The 19,056-nt window shown below is 43.0% G+C and overlaps 1 protein-coding gene across 1 annotated transcript in view; it reads right to left on the bottom strand.

Annotated features, from left to right (window-relative positions):
* Positions 1-2,882: 2,882 nt before the first annotated feature.
* Positions 2,883-19,056, bottom strand: part of LOC119404705 (piggyBac transposable element-derived protein 4) — a 34,253-nt gene continuing 18,079 nt past the window's right edge. The window contains exons 5-10 of the mRNA XM_037671352.2: positions 15,458-15,564; positions 14,782-14,833; positions 13,408-13,673; positions 11,095-11,436; positions 9,840-10,208; positions 2,883-6,654 (exon numbers count right to left, since the gene is read on the bottom strand). Coding sequence (XP_037527280.1) covers positions 6,589-6,654; positions 9,840-10,208; positions 11,095-11,436; positions 13,408-13,673; positions 14,782-14,833; positions 15,458-15,564 — 1,202 coding nt within the window. The 3' untranslated portion in view covers positions 2,883-6,588. The remainder of the gene's footprint in view (positions 6,655-9,839; positions 10,209-11,094; positions 11,437-13,407; positions 13,674-14,781; positions 14,834-15,457; positions 15,565-19,056) is intronic.

Here is a 19,056-nt window from a genome sequence, read left to right as displayed (position 1 = left end):
CACTGTTGGAGTGAAAATGGCATCTTGCATAATTAAGGAAGAAAAAAAAAACGTGGCTGTGTTGGCGGAAACCAAACCCGACTGGGCCAGGTGGCAACCCTATTCATGACATGTAACGAAACATCTAAACATGAACAGCACTAGACTGCGGCAGTGACTAGCAGTGGCTTACCAATGGCAACAATACTCACTCTAAAATCTAAACTTGTCTAATGCAACATTAGGGTTTCTCATGCACAGGAATCAAGTGTAGGGTAATAAAGGTGCATCCAACTAACAGAACCTCCAACAAAATACTCAAGGTAACAAAGGTGACAGCAACAATATTTGATCAGCGGTGGGACTAAACAGTTTCGAGCTATCCAACAGAACTTTAATAACTACGTTTTCATAACATGAACAAAACCTACGAAACTTCAGTTTTTCTAGTTCATTTACACCAAGCTATGTCGCCAAACAGTTGTGTGGGCAAAAAAGGCACACTCCAGTCATCTGCAAACATCCAAACAGGCGTGTTACAGAATGGAACAGGGGTAGCAATCTAACAGTAGCGCATAACATGAACATGTCAGTTATCAAGGACTATTTTACAGAGTGATGGTTCATCTTTTTTGACACTGTGTGGGCCATCTGTAAATAAATCTGTGACGGGACCTCCGTGAAATGCATGCAGCGTTCCACATAGGAAACCTTATATGGGAACTTAGACACTTCTTTTACCATATCTGTACACTTATAATCAGGAAAAAGAAATTCCTTTGTGAGAAAAACCAGTAGTAATCACCTTTAGCACGAACCTAGAAATGAGATTCGTACCAATTTCTAAGAAAAAAAGGCTTTCTCAGTGACAAAAAAATTCGTCCTGTTCCGAAATTTGATACCGGGTTTTAAGTCTTTCCATGGTCATCACTCTAACGCCTGAACTTAGAAGATTGCAGCTTGATAGATAGATAGATAACTTTGTTGCATGAGAGCGAAATAATTAACACATTAAAGCAGATGGACCAATCAATATGGCAAGCCAGTCCTGGCTTTGTGCTACAAGCTTGTGAATGACGATTCCCCTCTTTCATAAACGTTCCTCCACCTAGAGAGCTTCAGAAGAACCAATTTTTCATATTTTGTGTTCCTGTTCATTGACTTGTCGATCGATTTGCCCTCGCGCTGCTATCTACTAGTTTCCTGATTCGCTGAGATGGAACAGTGACCGCCCCTAATGGGTGTTAGTCTCCAATTTCAAATCCCGGATCAGGACGAACACTTTGCCAACTGAGAAGCTTTCTTCCTCAGAGATCCGTAAGCATTTCATTGCCATCTCTGCAACACCAATGGGCACTACCAATCTTCCTCTTTCAACAACAGTAACACATTCAGTTTTCCATGGTAGTAAAAAACATCGATTCCGGAAGCTTTTACAGACTAGCAACAAGTTCTCGTATGTGCAACATGTTGTCTACAAACAGCTACACTACTAGTGGATGGCTCTTGCAATTCTAATGCTCATAGACAACAATATGGCAATGATATGAAGTGACAGCATACGGGTATAGAGTGTGCTACAAACACGTTAAGAAAAAAAAAAGTCTTTCTTTAGGATAAAATGTTCGTGCCCTAGCGTGTCTACTCGTTACGACAGTGTGTGGCATGATTTGGAATATGAAAAAAGAAAAGTTACCATTTGTGCGTTATGTTAATGTGCATAAAACACCAGGGTATTTCACCTCGTTTAGAATCACCAGATTTCAACAACGAGAAGTTGTCAAACGGGGGGGCGTCACCAAAGTCAGACGTTTTGACGAATGCCATAACAAAGACGAGCCTCATTGTTGAAGCTCGACTTCCAGTGACATCCCTCATTTGATGACATCTCAGCACTTAAAAAGCCTCCAGCTTCTCATGATGTTCCGTCTTGTTTTAAATTTCAATGAGGAACAAATATAGTTGCATTGTTTAATTAAACAAATCACGACTTCTCCTTGCTATGTCGCTTGCTGCATTGTAACCTACTGTAATACAAGGACTGACACTTAGGACTGTTTGTAGTGCCAAGCAGGTGTTGCCATTTCTCAGTGGTTGCTATAAACAAAGGATAAAGTGTGACATCAAAAATTCATTTTCTGGAATCGCGTCCGTCGACTAAAGCGCGTCTTCGTAGGAGAAGCTTCTAAAGACATTTTGTTTCTTTCTTCACCTCTTCTTGCTCACCTCTGTCCTTGCTTAGCGGGCACTGACAACATGTTGCTGCTCATAACACAGTAGCTGCTACAAATTCTTTCATGTATGAAGACACTGAAGCCTTCACACTTCACAATTCTAGAACCTGTAACAATCTTTGAATTCCCAAGCATTTCTATGGTATGTCATGCATTTCTTAAACATTGTTTGTAGGCTGTTAGCTGTTCGGTGTATCGGGTGAATGATTGAGTCTGGTTTAAATAATGCTTACTGCACCCGGCAAACGAACAGCGCGAAGAGTTCTAGCTAGGACGAGAACATCACAAAAATGACTGCTCACATAGAAATGAGGTTTTACTACTGTATCCATGCTTCTGTGCACGTAATGTTTAAATCTCAGCTGGAAGTCGACCACTTTTCTTTATACCATTGCATTTTGTGACAGTTCTTGATCCAAAATTATTACGGTTTACAAAGGTAACTCAATGGGTACTAGCATACTCACTACACTGCAATAACAGCTGGACGATGGTAAAATGCCGAATTCTCTTCCAGCACATAGCATATATATATATATATATATATATATATATATATATATATATATATATATAAAGAGACGGACCAAGCGCTTGGTCCGTCTCTTTCACTGTCCTGTGTGTCGCGCTGTTTGTCGTATCGTTAATCAATATCATTCATTACACATATTGATGCTGACTAGTTTGTATCAGCACTGACATGCCAGAGTGAAATAGGAACCGTAATAAACAATGTGAAACGCCTCTTGCACTTAAGTTACTTAAAATTGCAGTGTATTGTTGTGGCTTAACAAGTCTCACTTGGCCAAAACCGGAACATCATCAAATGTTTCAAAACACACCTCTACATGCAGAAAGGAAAATGTAATCTGTAGCTTGTTATCTCGTAATTACGTTTCATTTTTGCATGTTAGTGCCACCGGAACGTAATTGATATGTTCCCAGTATGTATATTTTCATTTTTCGGGTTCATACCTCGACAATAAAGAATATTTGACACATTCTATTCAGATCAAACGATACTATAGGTCACACATTTCATAACTCTATATATTTTCCTAGCTCTGTTTTTAAAATGCATCCTTAAATTTCTGCTGTATGTGGTACTTTGAGACGCCATGGTCAGTTGTACTGCTGTTTGACGGCAGAGAGATTTTGCAACTTTAACTTGATGCAAAGCTCAAATGCTTTAAACTTTATCAAATGAGAATGATTTCCCATCTCTCTCGCAGTAATTAACATCCTATCTGCAAGCAGATGCTTTGTACAAACATGCAACAGTGTTTCATACCATAACATATTTTAGGCAATGGTCACATTTGCGGCTTTCCTTTGCGAGTAGCGATAACAGTCACAATCGAAAACTTTACAGACTAGACAACATATGTAATCGCCATCAAAAAAGGGTAAAAATACATTACAAGCATATGCAAGAAGCATGGTCTAACCAAGTACACAGATTTCAAAGATTTCAGTGGCTGCATTTTCATCATGATATTTTTGGAGGTTGCAAAAAGAAACAATTAGTGGAGTTAAAAGACAAAAGTTTTCTCAAAATGAAAGGAAAATTTTCTGTGTACATTTATAAGAAAAGTAGCGAGTCGTATTTAAAAGAAATGCCGACGTTTGCAAACCTGTAGTCCAACTTTACAAACGGTGCCAGGTATCGAAATTGCAGGTGTAACATTTGTACTGCTGTGACTGAACATCCTCCGGTGGTCTATTTTCCAACAACAAGCAACAACGGACTTCTTTGCACTTTTCTTCAACATTCGTAAACCAGTTGGTTCGCTGAAAAACATTCTCGTAACACAGCATAATGCGCTGACAGTGGTATGAACATTTTGGGCAGGGGTAGGACCAAGATCAGAGATTTACGGAAAAAGCCGACTTTTCAAGCAGCCAGTACAACTGTTCAACCTTAAGTTTTTTACATGTACACAGTCAAATGTCGCTATAGCAAAGCCACAGCCGACGTGACAATGGTTACACCAATATGGGGAGGAACTATCTTAGATTTACTTTCTTATATCACGTAATTCATTATATCCACATTTGTTACATTGAGGGTCGACATACTACTAGTACAGACCAGTAAGCATAGAGCCAGGCTGTTGAAATAATCGGCTTCTTCCTGGAGCCTTGCGATCTGTAAACATTTGATGCTGACTGTGGAATGACAACACTTTGAAGACCTGGGACCTCAGGGCCATGAAGCTTTAGAGCGGCGCTAAAAGGCAAGGCATATTGTGTCTGCCACATTGTTCATTTACCCTAGTGGATGTGGTTCTATCATAATAGCTTTGAGGATTAGGAGTGTGAATGGCTGATAATTACCTCACAGGGTAAGAATAGTTTTAGCTTGTATTGTTCTGAAATACAGTAATTCTTAATAGCATTTATAGTATGGTATTCTATGAGCCTGATCTTGAGATGGTTCATATTACCACACCTGTGTGATTCTCATCCATTTGCACGCATGAATCTCAACTGTTTGTACTCAATAGCAATTTGCCTTTACTGCTAGCTGTACTGTAACCACATTGTCTGCTGTAACAAATCCTTACACTGCAGTGTTTGGTGACTCGCACTTAAACACTTCTGCAGTTGAAATCCCGAAAAAGGGGTGAGATAAAGCAAACTTTTCACTTTCTGAACATTCGCTTGCTGTTTCTAGATTCATCGTGTAGTAGCACGTTTCCGTCCTGCCTTGCTGACAGCTGGTGACGAAAAGCATAGCGCCTGATGAATCACGAGACGGCAAGAGAGGTTGTGCTTCTGCAATCTCACCCCGGCCCATCGGGGATAACGTTTCTTTGTACACTTCAAGGCGGTTTTTCCTTCTTTTTTTGTACTCTACACTTCACAAAGGTCAACTCTTCCCTTTCTTTCTTGTACGATATTTGTAAAAAGCGTTATGGCAAGTCCTGGAGTGACAGGAAGTGTTTATAGTTTGCGTAGTAGCAGTACTGTAAGTGCTGAAAGCTCCACAGCTATTTAAAGAACGAGAGCGCTACTGCTTTTTCTACGCGTCGTCAAAGTGATGAAAATGCTACGCAGTACTGACTAAATTAATCCCGGAATAGACATATCTGTGAGGACAGAGTTAAACGTTCGATACGGTAGTACATTCATGAAATTATACGTTCAGGTTTGCACTTCCGAGGAACACTAAATGTAAGTACAAAGTTGAACTAGTGTAGCGGATTATATGTAGCTGGAATTACTGACACTAGCATTATCTGTAGCATGATGAAAGGCCTGACACACCAGAAAAAAAATTTCCGTGCAAAAAGTGAGCATGACACGAAATTCCTACGACTGCTTCCAAACAAGACGTCATGCGTTTTTTGTGCTTACTAATTTCTACAATCTACTGGTTTAGTTGTGCGTAACGATTATGTGGCTTCCTAAACTAACGTCAGCTAACCTTCATTGCCTTCTTTTACGCGACAAAAGGCGCTAGTGATATTAAATTTAAAATTTGTGAGACAAGTGGCTATCTCATAGGCAGAGCAGTCGAACAGTGACAAGTTTCGTTTACATTGCATTGCCAGTAAGCTTGACTTTATCAAAAAACAGTTTAGCGAGACTAGCTATGACGCTGCAAAACTCTCACGCTGGCCCATAGGCCGGGCCAGCTTTGATTCTCAGCAGGCTAGGTGTATGTGAATATGCCTCTCTAATCTAGCTGGACAATAATGAATATTCTGTTAGGACAAAATATTTGAAGTCCATGATAAAATAGTATGTTGTCAGACTAGTTAAAATGCAGTCAAGTCCCAAACTTTAATTTATATCGGACAGGATGGTTGAATGAACTTTCTGACAAAATACCTTTGCTAAAAGACTAGTTCAATGTACCCTCAAGCCTGATCATAAGGCCAGTTGAACTTTGGTTCTCAACAGGTAACATGGCTATAGGAACATTAATTAAACTTTTAATACTCTATTCTTAATGGCATGTTTGCACTCTATGACTATAACAGCACAATGATTTACACAAGCTCACCTAAACTAACTGATGCTGAGCTGTGCTGTTTTGGCGTGACAAACAAAACAAACCAAAACAAACAAAATAACACTTGGCAGATACTCACTTGCGCTATAGTGCGACAAACCAGCAAAAAGTTATAACAAAACTGGTTTTCAACATTGAATCCAACAGAATGTCTGTGGAATATAATGCCCAACTCCCCGACAAGTTTTCTGCAACAACGGTTCCGTGACTGCAGCAAGGCAACTGCAAAGTGAATATCAGTCACGGAGTTAATGAGTAACAGCGACGTAGCAAGTCCATAGCTCAACGATGTGCAGTATCACCGTTTGTTGTGGAGGGCCTGCCAGATATCCAGTCGATCATCGCATTTTTTTTTCAGGTCCCAGGTACAGTTGATGGTGCTACTGTGTCGCCTGGTAGACTACTGTCTCTTGGTTTGATCTGTTTGAAAGAGAGGGAACAGTTAATGGGGGTAATGTGCACACTTGTTCATTTCGGTGAAAACTTTTTGTCAGGATTTTTTTCAAAACAAGTAGAAGCCGCTGTGGCGCTGTAATAGTTCTGCTACCATGGCATTGATGGTTAGTACATTGCATTGATTCAATAAAATGGAAAGCCAGAATAGCTCGTATGGCCCCACATAGTAAAAGGCAACACGACAAATCCAAATACTAGGGATGTGCAAATACTCAAATACTACTCGAATATGAGGATAGTTCAGTATGAGGAATATTTGAATACGAGGATACGCAAACAGTTTGATTCGTAAATAGAATATCTACTATTTGATTTCTCGAATACTCCTGAACATATGAGGCAGCCACTCTTTTTGCATGAGGACTTGTAAAGATTGAGGCCTCTGAAAGTAAAATTTTTCATACTCGACATTCGGCTTTTTTTTTTTTTCAGTTCAGTTCGATATTCAATTTGAAAGCAACTACGTATTCAATATTCGCACACCCATACTAAACATGAGAGAGAAAATCGCACAATGATTGGCAACAGCCAACTGAAAACTTTAATACCAAAACAGATGCTATATACTGACATCTATCACAAAGCATGGGCAGGAAGGAACAGTATGATTGAAAAAAGATAAGCCTATCATCACATATCGAAGTACACAAGTTCTTTGCAATTCAATCAATTTGAGGGCTGCACAACACGTGCTTCTGACAATTTGCTGATATGGGCTGCTTCTGTAGTTTCCCATTGTACCCGTCCCCTGTGACTGTGCAAAATAGCAGTGTTGGCAAGTGGCAGAACTCATTCACGATCACGGTAGTGATGCGACAGGTGCGAGTTGGCCTGTCCTCCCTGGAAATTGCAGTGTTCTTGCAGATGCACAATAGTGCAGTGCTTCGTATCTGCCCAACAAATAGCACGCAATTTCGCGATAAAACTTTCAGTTGGCACTCGGATTTTTTTTTTCCCCTGTGTTTTGTTTTGTTGCAGTTTTAAGAATGAAATTCTTTTAGCTCCCGTTGTCGGCAGCCTTCAAACAACATTGAGCCAAATGCCAGAGCTGATATCCGGCCACTTCAAACAAGACATCCTGGAACTCAAACGAGATTGTGCGGGCATTCAGACAAGAACATCCTGGCACTCGCGCGAAAAAAAAAAAAATCGAGACCATATACATCCGGGCATGTAGCCAGAAAATTGAAAACAGCGCGGTCTCTGGCACAGACCCTTTCTAAAGGACCTCATTACTTATGCTAGTTAGTGCCCAAACAAGCTTTAAAAAAAAATATTGCTTCCGAGTTCCTCTTAAATGTTTGTTTGCAATACTGTATCACTGAAACTGTAACGTCTCGTACTCTGACCTTTTCTCTGCGATTTTCAGTGATGTTCCAAAGGCAGGTACACGACACCGTACACTTCATTTTCATCTTTTTGTGCAGAGAGTGGGTCACCTGAGCTAGGAGGCTGGCGCGGGTGAGTCGCGCTACCTCCGAAAAATGGCTCCAAGCTGCGTGACCATGCCACATGCATCGTGCTTGGGTGAGAAGACGCTTGCATGAGGTTTAGTTCAAAACAGGTTCATTCTAGCTCAATAATCTTTCGGGCCTGCGTCGCGTGATTGCCTTGTACACTAGGCAAAGCCAAAAAGTATATTATACCACACAGGGATAGCAAACAATGGCGTGCATACGGATCAGTGCACAGTACTGGTGCGGTGTGCGTTCGCGAACATGGACTATACCCATTTTAAGAGTGTGGCTATTATCGTGGCCTGCTTTGCCGGTAACCATTTCATGCTTACATCTACACTTGATTACAGGAGATCCAGCCATTTTTTTAATGACGAAAGTACATCGGTGTTCATAATCTATGTGCTTACTGCTTCAGACTTTCCTGTACTGCTAATTATTATACCTTATTGGTATTGGCCTAGATCTTCAAGCACTTGTATGACAAAATATCAAGGACATTAGGGACTGCCTCTTTTACGCGGTAGCCTTTGATACACAATCCCCTTGTGCTGTAATATAGGAATTCCCAGTGCTTCTGGCACTTTCCAAATGTGTTCTGTAAGGCCTACTCTCCTGTATGAGCAAAACACTTTCTGTGATTTCAGCTTTATTTCAACGATTGTGCCAAAATGCTGACCTCTGGGCGTGGCTTTTAATTTCGGGGAAAGAGCAAACTTAGCGGGCGCAACTTGTGCACATGGAAGAGAAACTGTGTTGCCTCTGAATAAAAACTTGCTTGTGTGGAGAGCTCTGTGGTAAGGTTCTCATGCACCGCAGACAGAGCTATTAATGCGAGAGTGTTAAAGAGCCTGTGTTGCAGAAATTCCGGTGTCGGCGGTGTTGTCCTTGAGCAAAAAATCACAATGGATTCTAAGAATAAATATCAGCAGTTCGAGACAAGATCGAACCCAGGCAATTCTGTGTGGCGGTACCACAGAGCCACATCAGTGCTTCAAACTGCTTCAGAAAAAAACGTATACAGGCGTTGTGTAGTGCAAGCAGTTATGTTCACACATGTAATATTGCGTCACACATGTAAACGTCAGCCTGAAATGAAAGATTGGGTGCTGAAATCGGTAGACGCAATCTTAATTTCAGACAGGAAACTAGTAGAAATTAATGAATTTAATGCGTTTTGCACGAAACTGCCGTGTCTAGTGGCTGCAGCATGAACTAGAGGAGGTGAAGTTAATGTCACCGGAAACTGAGTGTGCCAACAGTGCCAGCTGTCGCCCGCTGATTTGCAACCTGCTCAGCTCCCATGACGGTTCCTAGAACCACTACGAACAGCCCTGGTAGCGAACAATGCTCCCGGGTGGGGTAAAGCCCTTAGGAGTGGGGCACATCTTGGCACCTTTGTGGAAGGGGGAGAGTGGGATGTAAAGGAGAGGTGGAGAAAGGGAAGCAGCAAAACAGGAAAACGTGCACCCTGCATCCGTTGCGATGACTCCGCCGTCACGGCTCATGTTGGTGTGAAGCCGCCGCGAGCTGACAATCCTCCAAAAATACAGCCAACTGTCCGAAAATACCTAAATAAACTCTGTTTATCGGAATAGTCGCAGCCTTCCAAGTAGAATTCTGATGTTTTCGTAATTTTTTTCTATTTTTGTTCAGTATCGCTCTAAGCTACATATTTGCATCATGACTTACGGTGACTGCAGCTCTCGCAATGGCTCCCGGTCTCCGGCCGTGCCGAGGCACAAAGTCGTCTTGCATGTCGCGCGGGTCGCTGTACTCGAGGCCGTGCTGCGAGCGGACGTGCTGCTGCCACTGGGTGACGACGAGGAACCCGCGTTGGCACAGCGTGCAGATGTGTGGGTACTCGTGGGTGTGAATGCAGATCTCGTGGCGCTTCATGTTGCGCAGGTGGCTGAAGCGCAGCGGGCAGTGGGGGCACTGGTAGGGGCGTTCGCCCGTATGCGTGCGCAGGTGCACCGTCAGCGCCGAGTTGTGCACGAAGGTCTTGCTGCACTGCGGGCATGCATATGGCTTCTCCTGCACGTGCGTCCGCAAGTGAACCTGGGAGGGGTAATGAGGTCACATGGTACTTATATGGTGCACGCGTCAATATCGAAGTAACCTGAGTGAGTATAGGCGTGCTAAAGGCTACTTCCGCGCCACTTGAACTAGAGAGAGACTGACATAGGCGCAAAATTTCAGCTAGATTTAATGGGAATAAGTGGAATAATTTTATACGTAGACATGTGACATAGCTTGGAAAAAAAAGAAACCAAATTTAGAAATATACAGGGTGTTTCAGCTAACTTGCACCAAGTAAATTTTTAATTTCGCACACTCTAAAGAAAAACTGGAAAAAAATGAAACAGGACAGTTATATTAGCATTGATAAAATAATCTGACATTGCTCAACAAACGTTACAACTTTTCTAGTGGATATTTTTCGTTCGAGTTGCTATTTTAAAGGTTAATTAAGCAATTTTTGTTACTTACCGAGCTTTAAAGACTGGAAAAAAATATCCTGACGTGCGGCTCAGAACAATACTGGGCTAGTTCGACACACGTGGCACATATGTGTGTTTTTTATATACTAGGCGCAAGATAGCTGAAACATCCTGTGCATGTGGAATCGCACACACACGAAAAGCAAAACCAGGCAAGTAAAAAAAAAAGACTGTACAAAACCTTTACAGAGGTTGTAAGCATTCTTACTTCCTATGAAATGCAAGTGCAGATGCAGTAGACCGAGCGAACCGAATCCGGAAATTGTTCAACCTTGTGGACCAGATTGAATACGATCAGACACTCATTGGATCTGATAAGACCGTGTTACACCTTGCCCTTCCTGCTTGGGCCACATGGCCCGCAGTATGGTGTAAATAATAAATAAATAAATAAAAATGATGGCTGGCGATGACAAGCTGTTCCCCACACTGCCACGTCTCACCTGCAGGTAGCTGGAGCAGGTGAAACGGAGGCCGCACACGTCGCACATGTAGGGACGCTCCCCTGTGTGTATGCGCATGTGCGTCCGCAGGTTCCCTGGGTACTTGTAGCTCTTGTTGCACTTGGGGCACGCGTTGCTGCTGCCGTTGCTGCCGTCCGAGCTGCCACCACCCGCCGCCCCGTCAACCGCGTGTGCTGCCTGCGCATGCTTCTGCAGGTGCTGGCGCTGCGTGAAGGTCTCGCCGCACACCTCGCACTCGTGAGATGTCTTGGCTGGAGTCGCCGAGTCACTCGGCGTGCTGCTGCCGTCGCCGCTGGCACCGAAAACGCCATTGTCTCCCTTCTGAAATGGGTGAGTGAGGCATTCTGGTTGTAGTTCGCATTGGTGGTATAGTGCTCATGTGGCTGAAGAAACGTACACCCGCCAGCTAAAAAAACACAAGACAACAGAACTGACGCTTTGGCACCCAATACGAAAGGATAAATAAGAGAAGAACCCAATGTGTCCATCCATTACCTTAATGGATAACGAAGATTTTTTGTTAGATAGTGAATAAGATCTTCTGCTACTTTGTGCCTAGTTTACTGGTTACGTTTTACTTTTGCGGTCTGTATGTCTACTATGACAATGCTTAATTGCGCAGACTAATATTGGTGAGAACTAACAGACAATCAAGCCAAGGAAAGTATAGGGGATGTTATTTGCCTGAAAAATTACCCTTAAAATTGCTCTTAGAATACCCCTTCTTTCCTTCACGAGCCCTTGGAATTCCCCTACTTGAGTTGCGCAAAGTAATTTGAGTTGATAGACTATAAAGGGCCAAGGCCGGGTTGGTCACGAAGTGCTCAGTTCGTGTTTTTTTATGTTCTCACTTTCTTCAATATTACTTCAGTTGAAAGTCAGCGCTGTTAGCCATGATGAATCTATACCAACTCGCCCAGTATTCTATCCTACCCAATACGAATGCCTTGTTCACATTGAACGAATGCATGGCAGTCTTTATTATATATTCGTTGAAAGACGTAATACGCTTGCGTATAACTCAGGGAGTGGACCCACGTGTCCGATTTATCATATCAGTAGTAGTATGCAGAGTGATTCAAGGAGCAGGTGGGATGATAATTTTTTTTCTTGTTTTTCGATGACTTATGCTGATTGCCAGTCAATACTACGGTATGTCCAGTTTTTTGCATGATGCTCAGCCAGGGCATTGAAAACCGTGTGTCCTCTGGCGATTACGGTGCTGCTGCGGCCTTCTTTTAAAGTTTCCCATCTCACCTATCAGGGGCGTAGCCAGAAATTTTTGGGGGGGAGGGGGGTTCAACTATACTTTATGTATGTTTGTACATGCGTTTGTATGTGTGCGTGTATATATACGCAAGCAAAACTGAAAAATTTCGGGGAAGGGGGGTTTGAACCCCCCAACCCCCCCTGGCTACGCCCCAGTCACCTATATATAGCATGCCTGGCAGTCTTGTTCTTTCCTCGCCAGATGAGTTTTCGTCAAAGCTTAGATTTTATAGTGGCTACAGTGCTCGGCTGCTAACCCGAAAGTCGCGGGTTCGATCCTGACTGCGGCGGTCGCATTTTCTATAAAGGCGAAATGCTAGAGGCCAGTGTACTGTGTGGTGTCTGTGCACGTCAAAGAACACCAGATGGTAAAAATTCCCTGAGCCCTCTACAATGGCATGCCTCAGAATCGTAATGTGGTTTTGTCACGTAAAACACCAGATAATATTATCAGACATTTTGATTGTATGCCAGAGTTAAGACATTGGTTCGGGTTGGGGACGGTGTTCTCGAATGATCGCTTTTGGGGATGCAGCGGCCCGACTGAGATTTCTGCCGACTTCGCACTGTGAACACAGGTCCCGGCACAGTGCTATAAGTGCTAACCCATATGTCATAATAATGTATATTATATATTGTGAAAGCAAATGTGTCCTTGAAACCTCAATTCTTTTTTATGATGCAATCAATGCAACAGTGTATAAATTGCGCAAGAACGTAAAGCCTGCTTCAAAAGGCCACAGCTTTCTACTTTTTCAAATGTTTATGAAGTATTCATGAACTCCACATGCTACACACAACTGCGAAATTTGGCAGAGGTGTTCGCAACAGCTCCATGGGATGTGGTTTCCTCATCAAGCCCGAGCTGAGGCCCAGGACTCCATTATCTAAAGGAAATCAACAACTTCGAAAGTATAGGTCAAGCTACTTAGCCAAATTCCTTAGTCGGCCAACTCGCTTAGTACTTCTCTTCTGCCGGGGATTCCCAGAGACTCTTATCACAGCTGCAGTTGCACTACTCACCTTGTCGTGCAGGCGCAGGTGCACCCGAAAGTACTTCTTGCGGGAGAAGCGCTTGCCACACATGGGACAGCAAAATGGCCGCTCGCCCGTGTGCACGGGCAGGTGCTCGCGCATGGTGGTTGCATTGTGGGTTGTGTACGGGCACAGCGGACACTGCAGTGGCGTGCGACGGCCGCTCTTGATGGCCGCTGCCGACAGAAGGGGTTGGCTCTTTGTAGTCCTCCCATCACTGCTGCTGCCACCACTGCCATTGTTGTTTTTGTCCACTGCAGTTTTGACAGAGTAATCAAATGTCTATAGTTAGAAAATAAATTGGAAAAAAAGGGGACTAAGTATACTCATGGCCTTCACGACCTAAGCATTAAACGAATTCATAGTGTTCATGTGGGGAAGCATGTGGAGATGACCTGACAGTAAGCCACATCTTATTTTTCTTGCACAGAACTTGATACAATAAGAAAAAAATTTTTCACACCATTCTACAATGAACACCTACCTATTCACCCGTCACTGGTTTTAGGCAAAGGTGCTACAGGTGACGACTGAAAAGTTGACAGGCTTCTTAGAAACAACTGTTCATGAAGTCAACGTCTCAGCCCAGGACTGTGTGTGTGTTTGTGTGTGTGCGTGCATGTGTCAGATGGATGCAATGTGCATCAAATACTGAAGTTGGTCAGACCAGGTTCTATGGTTCTGACTCTTATTTTGCAGACATTTCTACAATTGCTGTGCGCAAGCATTGTGAAACGTGTCATTCAGAGCATGTCCTGAGGAGAATCACTCCGCGATGCCCTTTTACTGGCTTCACTACCAGTTCTCTTTGTGGTGACATAATGGTGCCATTACAGGTCCTAAATGGCACGGTAAAGCATTTACGCGTGCCAGAAAATAAGGCACACCCTCGCATGGAAGCACCTGTGTATATATAGTTTTACACAGTCCGAGCTACACTCTAAGGGAAACAAGAGTGTTTGAGGCGTCTTTCTGCCGCGCAACATAGCTTGCTTGCATTTCCTTTCTAAAAAAACTGTGCGCTCTTTATCTCTTTTTCAAGAGTGCTGTGTCACACGTCATTCGTGACAGGAAAATACCTGGCTTGCAGTGATAATGTGAAGAAAATAAGTGAGATAGATGGCGATTATTGTTGTGTGGCAGAAATATGCCCAAAGTATGCCTTTTTTTTGTCTTAAAGTGTAGGCAGATGATTATTTCCTGTTTGGGGACGAGACGCACCCAATAAAGTGTAAACTATGTTTGGAACGTGCTGCAAGCAGTAGTCCAGGCAACCAATCTTGTATGACGTTTTTTTTTTTTTTTTGAAATACGTACTGCCATACATTCTCTACTTATACGATTGAGCAGTAAGGTTCTCACCCAACGAGTCGCTGCCAGAGCTTGCGTGATTGTTGACCCAGGGTCCTGCGGTCTGAGAAATATCGATGTCATCATGCTGACCCTCATTATTTAAAGCGTTCCTCGGCACTGTGCTATTTACAGAGGGCCATCACTGACAACCCATGACAATCCGGATTTCAACAAAGTCTCGGGCTATCATTTCGATTTGAAGGGGAGTTTCACGTCATGTATCGAGAAACGTATCGACACTGATCACCAGAATGACTGAAAATCAGGACGCCGATTCTGATATATATAGTTATTGTTCCACGGTAATGTTTCGAAACATTACCATGGAACCGCACCACATGGGGTGCCGAACGAAAAGAATGCTTGAGACCAGTCATGTCTTTGTAGTTCATGAATGTACTTATTAAGAAAATTAAAAGAATATGGGACGAAGACAGTCGTGTGAGCCAGGCTGCTGGCGAAACGTCTGCGGACCACGTGTTTGAGACCCCTGGCACTGCTGTGCTTCACTCATATGACTGGATGAGACGTAACTGAAGAGTTAAGTTAATCAAGGAACATCGATATTACGTCTACCAGTGTGAGATCCAAATGATGTGATGCGGTTTTGCCACGTAAGGCCCTAGAAGTTCACTTGTTCCCCATCCAGCATTTCTTTGGAGGAGAGAAGAGGAAGGTGACCCACCTCGCCAACTTCAAGGCACACTTGTAGCGGCACAGCACCACCACGTCCATCTTCAGACTCCGACTCCGTCTGGTCGCGGCTGCCGCCGACATCGTTGGAAGCTGAAGCTGCAAAACGATTGGCAACACTGATGCTTATAGGTATGCAAGAGTCAGGAGTAAGCTCACATGGAAATGCAAAGACTGCACAGTTACTGTCGTCAGCCTCTTTGCGATAGTACCATATAACTAGGGTTCCGTGTTTTCGGATAAATCCGAAAAAATCCCATAGACCAACCCAGTATCTCATAGACCGCACTTATCGCACATTTGACAAAAGGGCTTGTCGCACACGGAGTGAGAGACATGAACGCACGTAGGGCCCTGGGGAGTGTACTGGGACAACATCTTGATATATGGTCCCCTGGCGTCACTGGAGGGTGCCAGACATTGAATATACAGACCTTGTAAAGTATGCTCGCGTCTATTACAACAAGCTTTCAGGTCTTAATATGCAAAAACAGAGGTATTTTGTATTCAAGTGTCTGTGCTTGTGTGTATATGTGTTTGTGCATTAAAATCCTCCCGACAACTAAAATACGCTTCGTGTGTTCTGATGCTTTTGTGTTTAGATATTATTTCATGTAAGATATTGGACTATTGATAATAATGCAATATTAAACTCTGAATTTCAGAGGTTATGGGACTTATGAAAAAGAAACTCTGATGTACGTCAAATTTCCGTCAAGAAATAAACTCCGAAAAACACCCTCCGAAATTCAAGAAAAATAAACTCCTAAAGCACGAACCCCTATAAGCCAGCTAGCGTGGTAGTAAAGGTGAATGGCATTTGGCTAGGTAGTGTTGCGTGTTACCAAGTAAAGAAACGGTGCGTACGACACGGACAGATGTGGTGTCCCACTTGCTTTGTCCACGTTGTATGTGCCATTTGTTTACTACATAGTGTGGTATGAGGCAGCTCATCTTGGCAGTGGAGTGAAGGCTAGAGAGGCGGGGCTTCTGCACATTTATGATACTCCGCTAGTATTATGGCAGCTTGCAGCTTATTTCATTTCCAGTTTCGATTTTGCAAGCTCGCAGCGCTAACACATGTAGAAAAACATATCCATGAAAAACATCAATGGGAGCGACACATTTAGATCGTTCAGTGTACATTTCAATGTCAGAGAAATATACGGAGAATTAGTGGCCGCACATGGACCAACACACATCAGGGGCGTCACGTTTACTTTGAAAAAAAGTCTTGCAGAAGATTTGCTAAGAATTGTAAAAATAAAGAGGAAATTTTTATAAAGTGAACAATAACTTTACTTACAATAACCTACAACTTTCCATAACTGTTCTAGTCTCATTAAATAAAGCCGTATTTATTTGAGCAGGGCAAATGACAAGATTGCCAATAAAATTACCGTATTTACACGATTGTTAGTCGACTCGAATGTAGGTAGACCCCCTAATATCGCACGTCCAAAAAAAAAAAGAAAGAAAAAAGCGCGAGCGCATTTCATAAACGAAATTTATTTACGACGTCGTTGAAAAAAAAGCTAGAATTTCTGTGCGCAAAGGTGGCTTCACGGCATTGCTTTAAAGCTATACAGGAAAGGTAGTTTCGCGGCAATACGCGTGGGTCATTTTTTGAAAATTTTCCGCGAATCGTTGCTGAAGGTGCGGGTTGTACACGAAAAAAAAAAAACGATGTATGTTACAGACAGAGCCGTAACGTAAACAGAATGTCGTAACCATGCGACAACGTGACTAATTTCTCGTTGGTTTCGGTTTCGATTGTAAGACCTTACAACCGAAACTAGTTTCGGTTTCGATTGTAAGTCGACCCCCCAACTTCGGATTTCAAATTAAAGTAAAGTGGGTCGACCTACAGTCGTGTAAATAGGTATATACGATCTCATGGCGTGCTAGCAGGCATATGATTCAATTCTGTAGCTTTGACAGCACTGCCAAGAAAAGTTGTCCTCATGTACGGTAGTCATGAGAAACAGTGCCAACACTGTGATGTGTACAAAGGAAGACCCATAAAAGTGAAATACAGTTACAATCAAATATAACAAAGCCAGACATGGCAAATTATTCTCAATAAGTTGCACTGGGGAACTTACTGGGCAATACTCATGTATATGATAGCTCCTTCGTAACGAACTGGTGGTCATTGCATCTATCGAACTTGAGGTGTCTGCTATGAGGTCAACGAAAGAAGAGAATTTTAGGGGATTGTTTCTTTGCTGATACAACCTTAATGAAAACCAACAGATAATGACGTCTAGAGAGCTATAGGGGATGTTAATTGTACTGTTTTAACTGTATTGTAGTAATTACGACAAGATTGCCAAGAAAGTAAAGTGGACGAAAAGACAACCTGCCGCTGGCAGGGACCAAACCTGCAACCTTCGGATAACGTGCACGATGCTCTACCAATTCAGCAACGGCGGCAGTCGTCCTCTTGTTTTATGGGGTATTTATGTGCATGTAAACCGGTGAGAGTTAGTCAGCACCGCTCGTAGCCATGACGGTGAGTGTGGAACACACTTTTTTTTGCCAGCTGGTATCACATAGCACGTGATCTTCTTTTTTTTAATGAGCAGACAGCTCGAAGCCCTCGCATACTAGTACCTGAAGGCATCAAGTCTGCCGAAACGAGACCCTCGCTACGAATGATCGAAAGAAGAGAACTGTAAGGGCTCGTTTCTTTGTTGATAGTACAACCTTAATGAAAACCAACAGATAGTGACATCTAGGGAGGTATAGGGCACGTTAATTGAACTGTTTTAACTGTGTTGCAGTACTTACGATATATAAGTGAAGAAAGTAAAGTGGACTGAAAAGACAACTTGCTGCCGGCAGGGACAGAACTTTCTCAAACACTTGATAGTGAAAGACTTCGAAGCGAAACGCGCGAGTATTGCTAGGCTACCGACATACCCCCCCCCTTACTATGTGGCAAGTCTCCTTCGGAAATGTTGCTTAATTACCAAGTTCGTTCATGCTTGGATACTTGAGTGCCATCTCTACCTCGGGGTTATTCACAGCCTTCCAGGGACCCGGTGTGGGTGTGCTACTTCGCCCACGGGAGGCGTTGGTGTCCAGGCATCATCAAAGCCACTGAGAGTTCTCAACTGGTAACAGCCGACACTCCAGATGGGCCAACCCAGCATCACTTGGACCAGATTTGCGGGCGGGCACCTATGTCACCTGTGGCTTCAAAGGGGGAGGCTGCCGATTCAGTACCGCCCTGATCCGACAACGGGGAACAGCAGGCATCAGCACGAAAGGAGCCGTTAACCCTTTCAGGGCCGATTTTTTTCGTTTCGACCCCTCAGGGTCGATATTTTTTTTATTGCAGATTAAAACTCTTCGGACGAATCTATTTAGAAAAAAAAATTATGGTGGCTTCGCACCAGTTGTGCCAAGCCTGAAGTTTTCTTTCTCTGTTTCTAGTATCTCTTTTCTGTATCTGTTTCTATTTCTTTCTCGCTCTATCTTTATTTCTCTTTCTTCCCTTTCTTTGTTTCTCTTTGTCTTGCACTTTTCAATCTCTTTCTAGCATTTTTTCTATCTCTTTTTCGTGTCTGTTTCATTCTAGCTCTT

The sequence above is a fragment of the Rhipicephalus sanguineus genome, chromosome 9 (genome assembly GCF_013339695.2).
Source record: "Rhipicephalus sanguineus isolate Rsan-2018 chromosome 9, BIME_Rsan_1.4, whole genome shotgun sequence".
Lineage (NCBI taxonomy): Eukaryota > Metazoa > Arthropoda > Arachnida > Ixodida > Ixodidae > Rhipicephalus > Rhipicephalus sanguineus.
The sequence above is the reverse complement of the archived record's forward strand: the minus strand, read 5'-3'. Positions and strand labels throughout refer to the sequence as shown.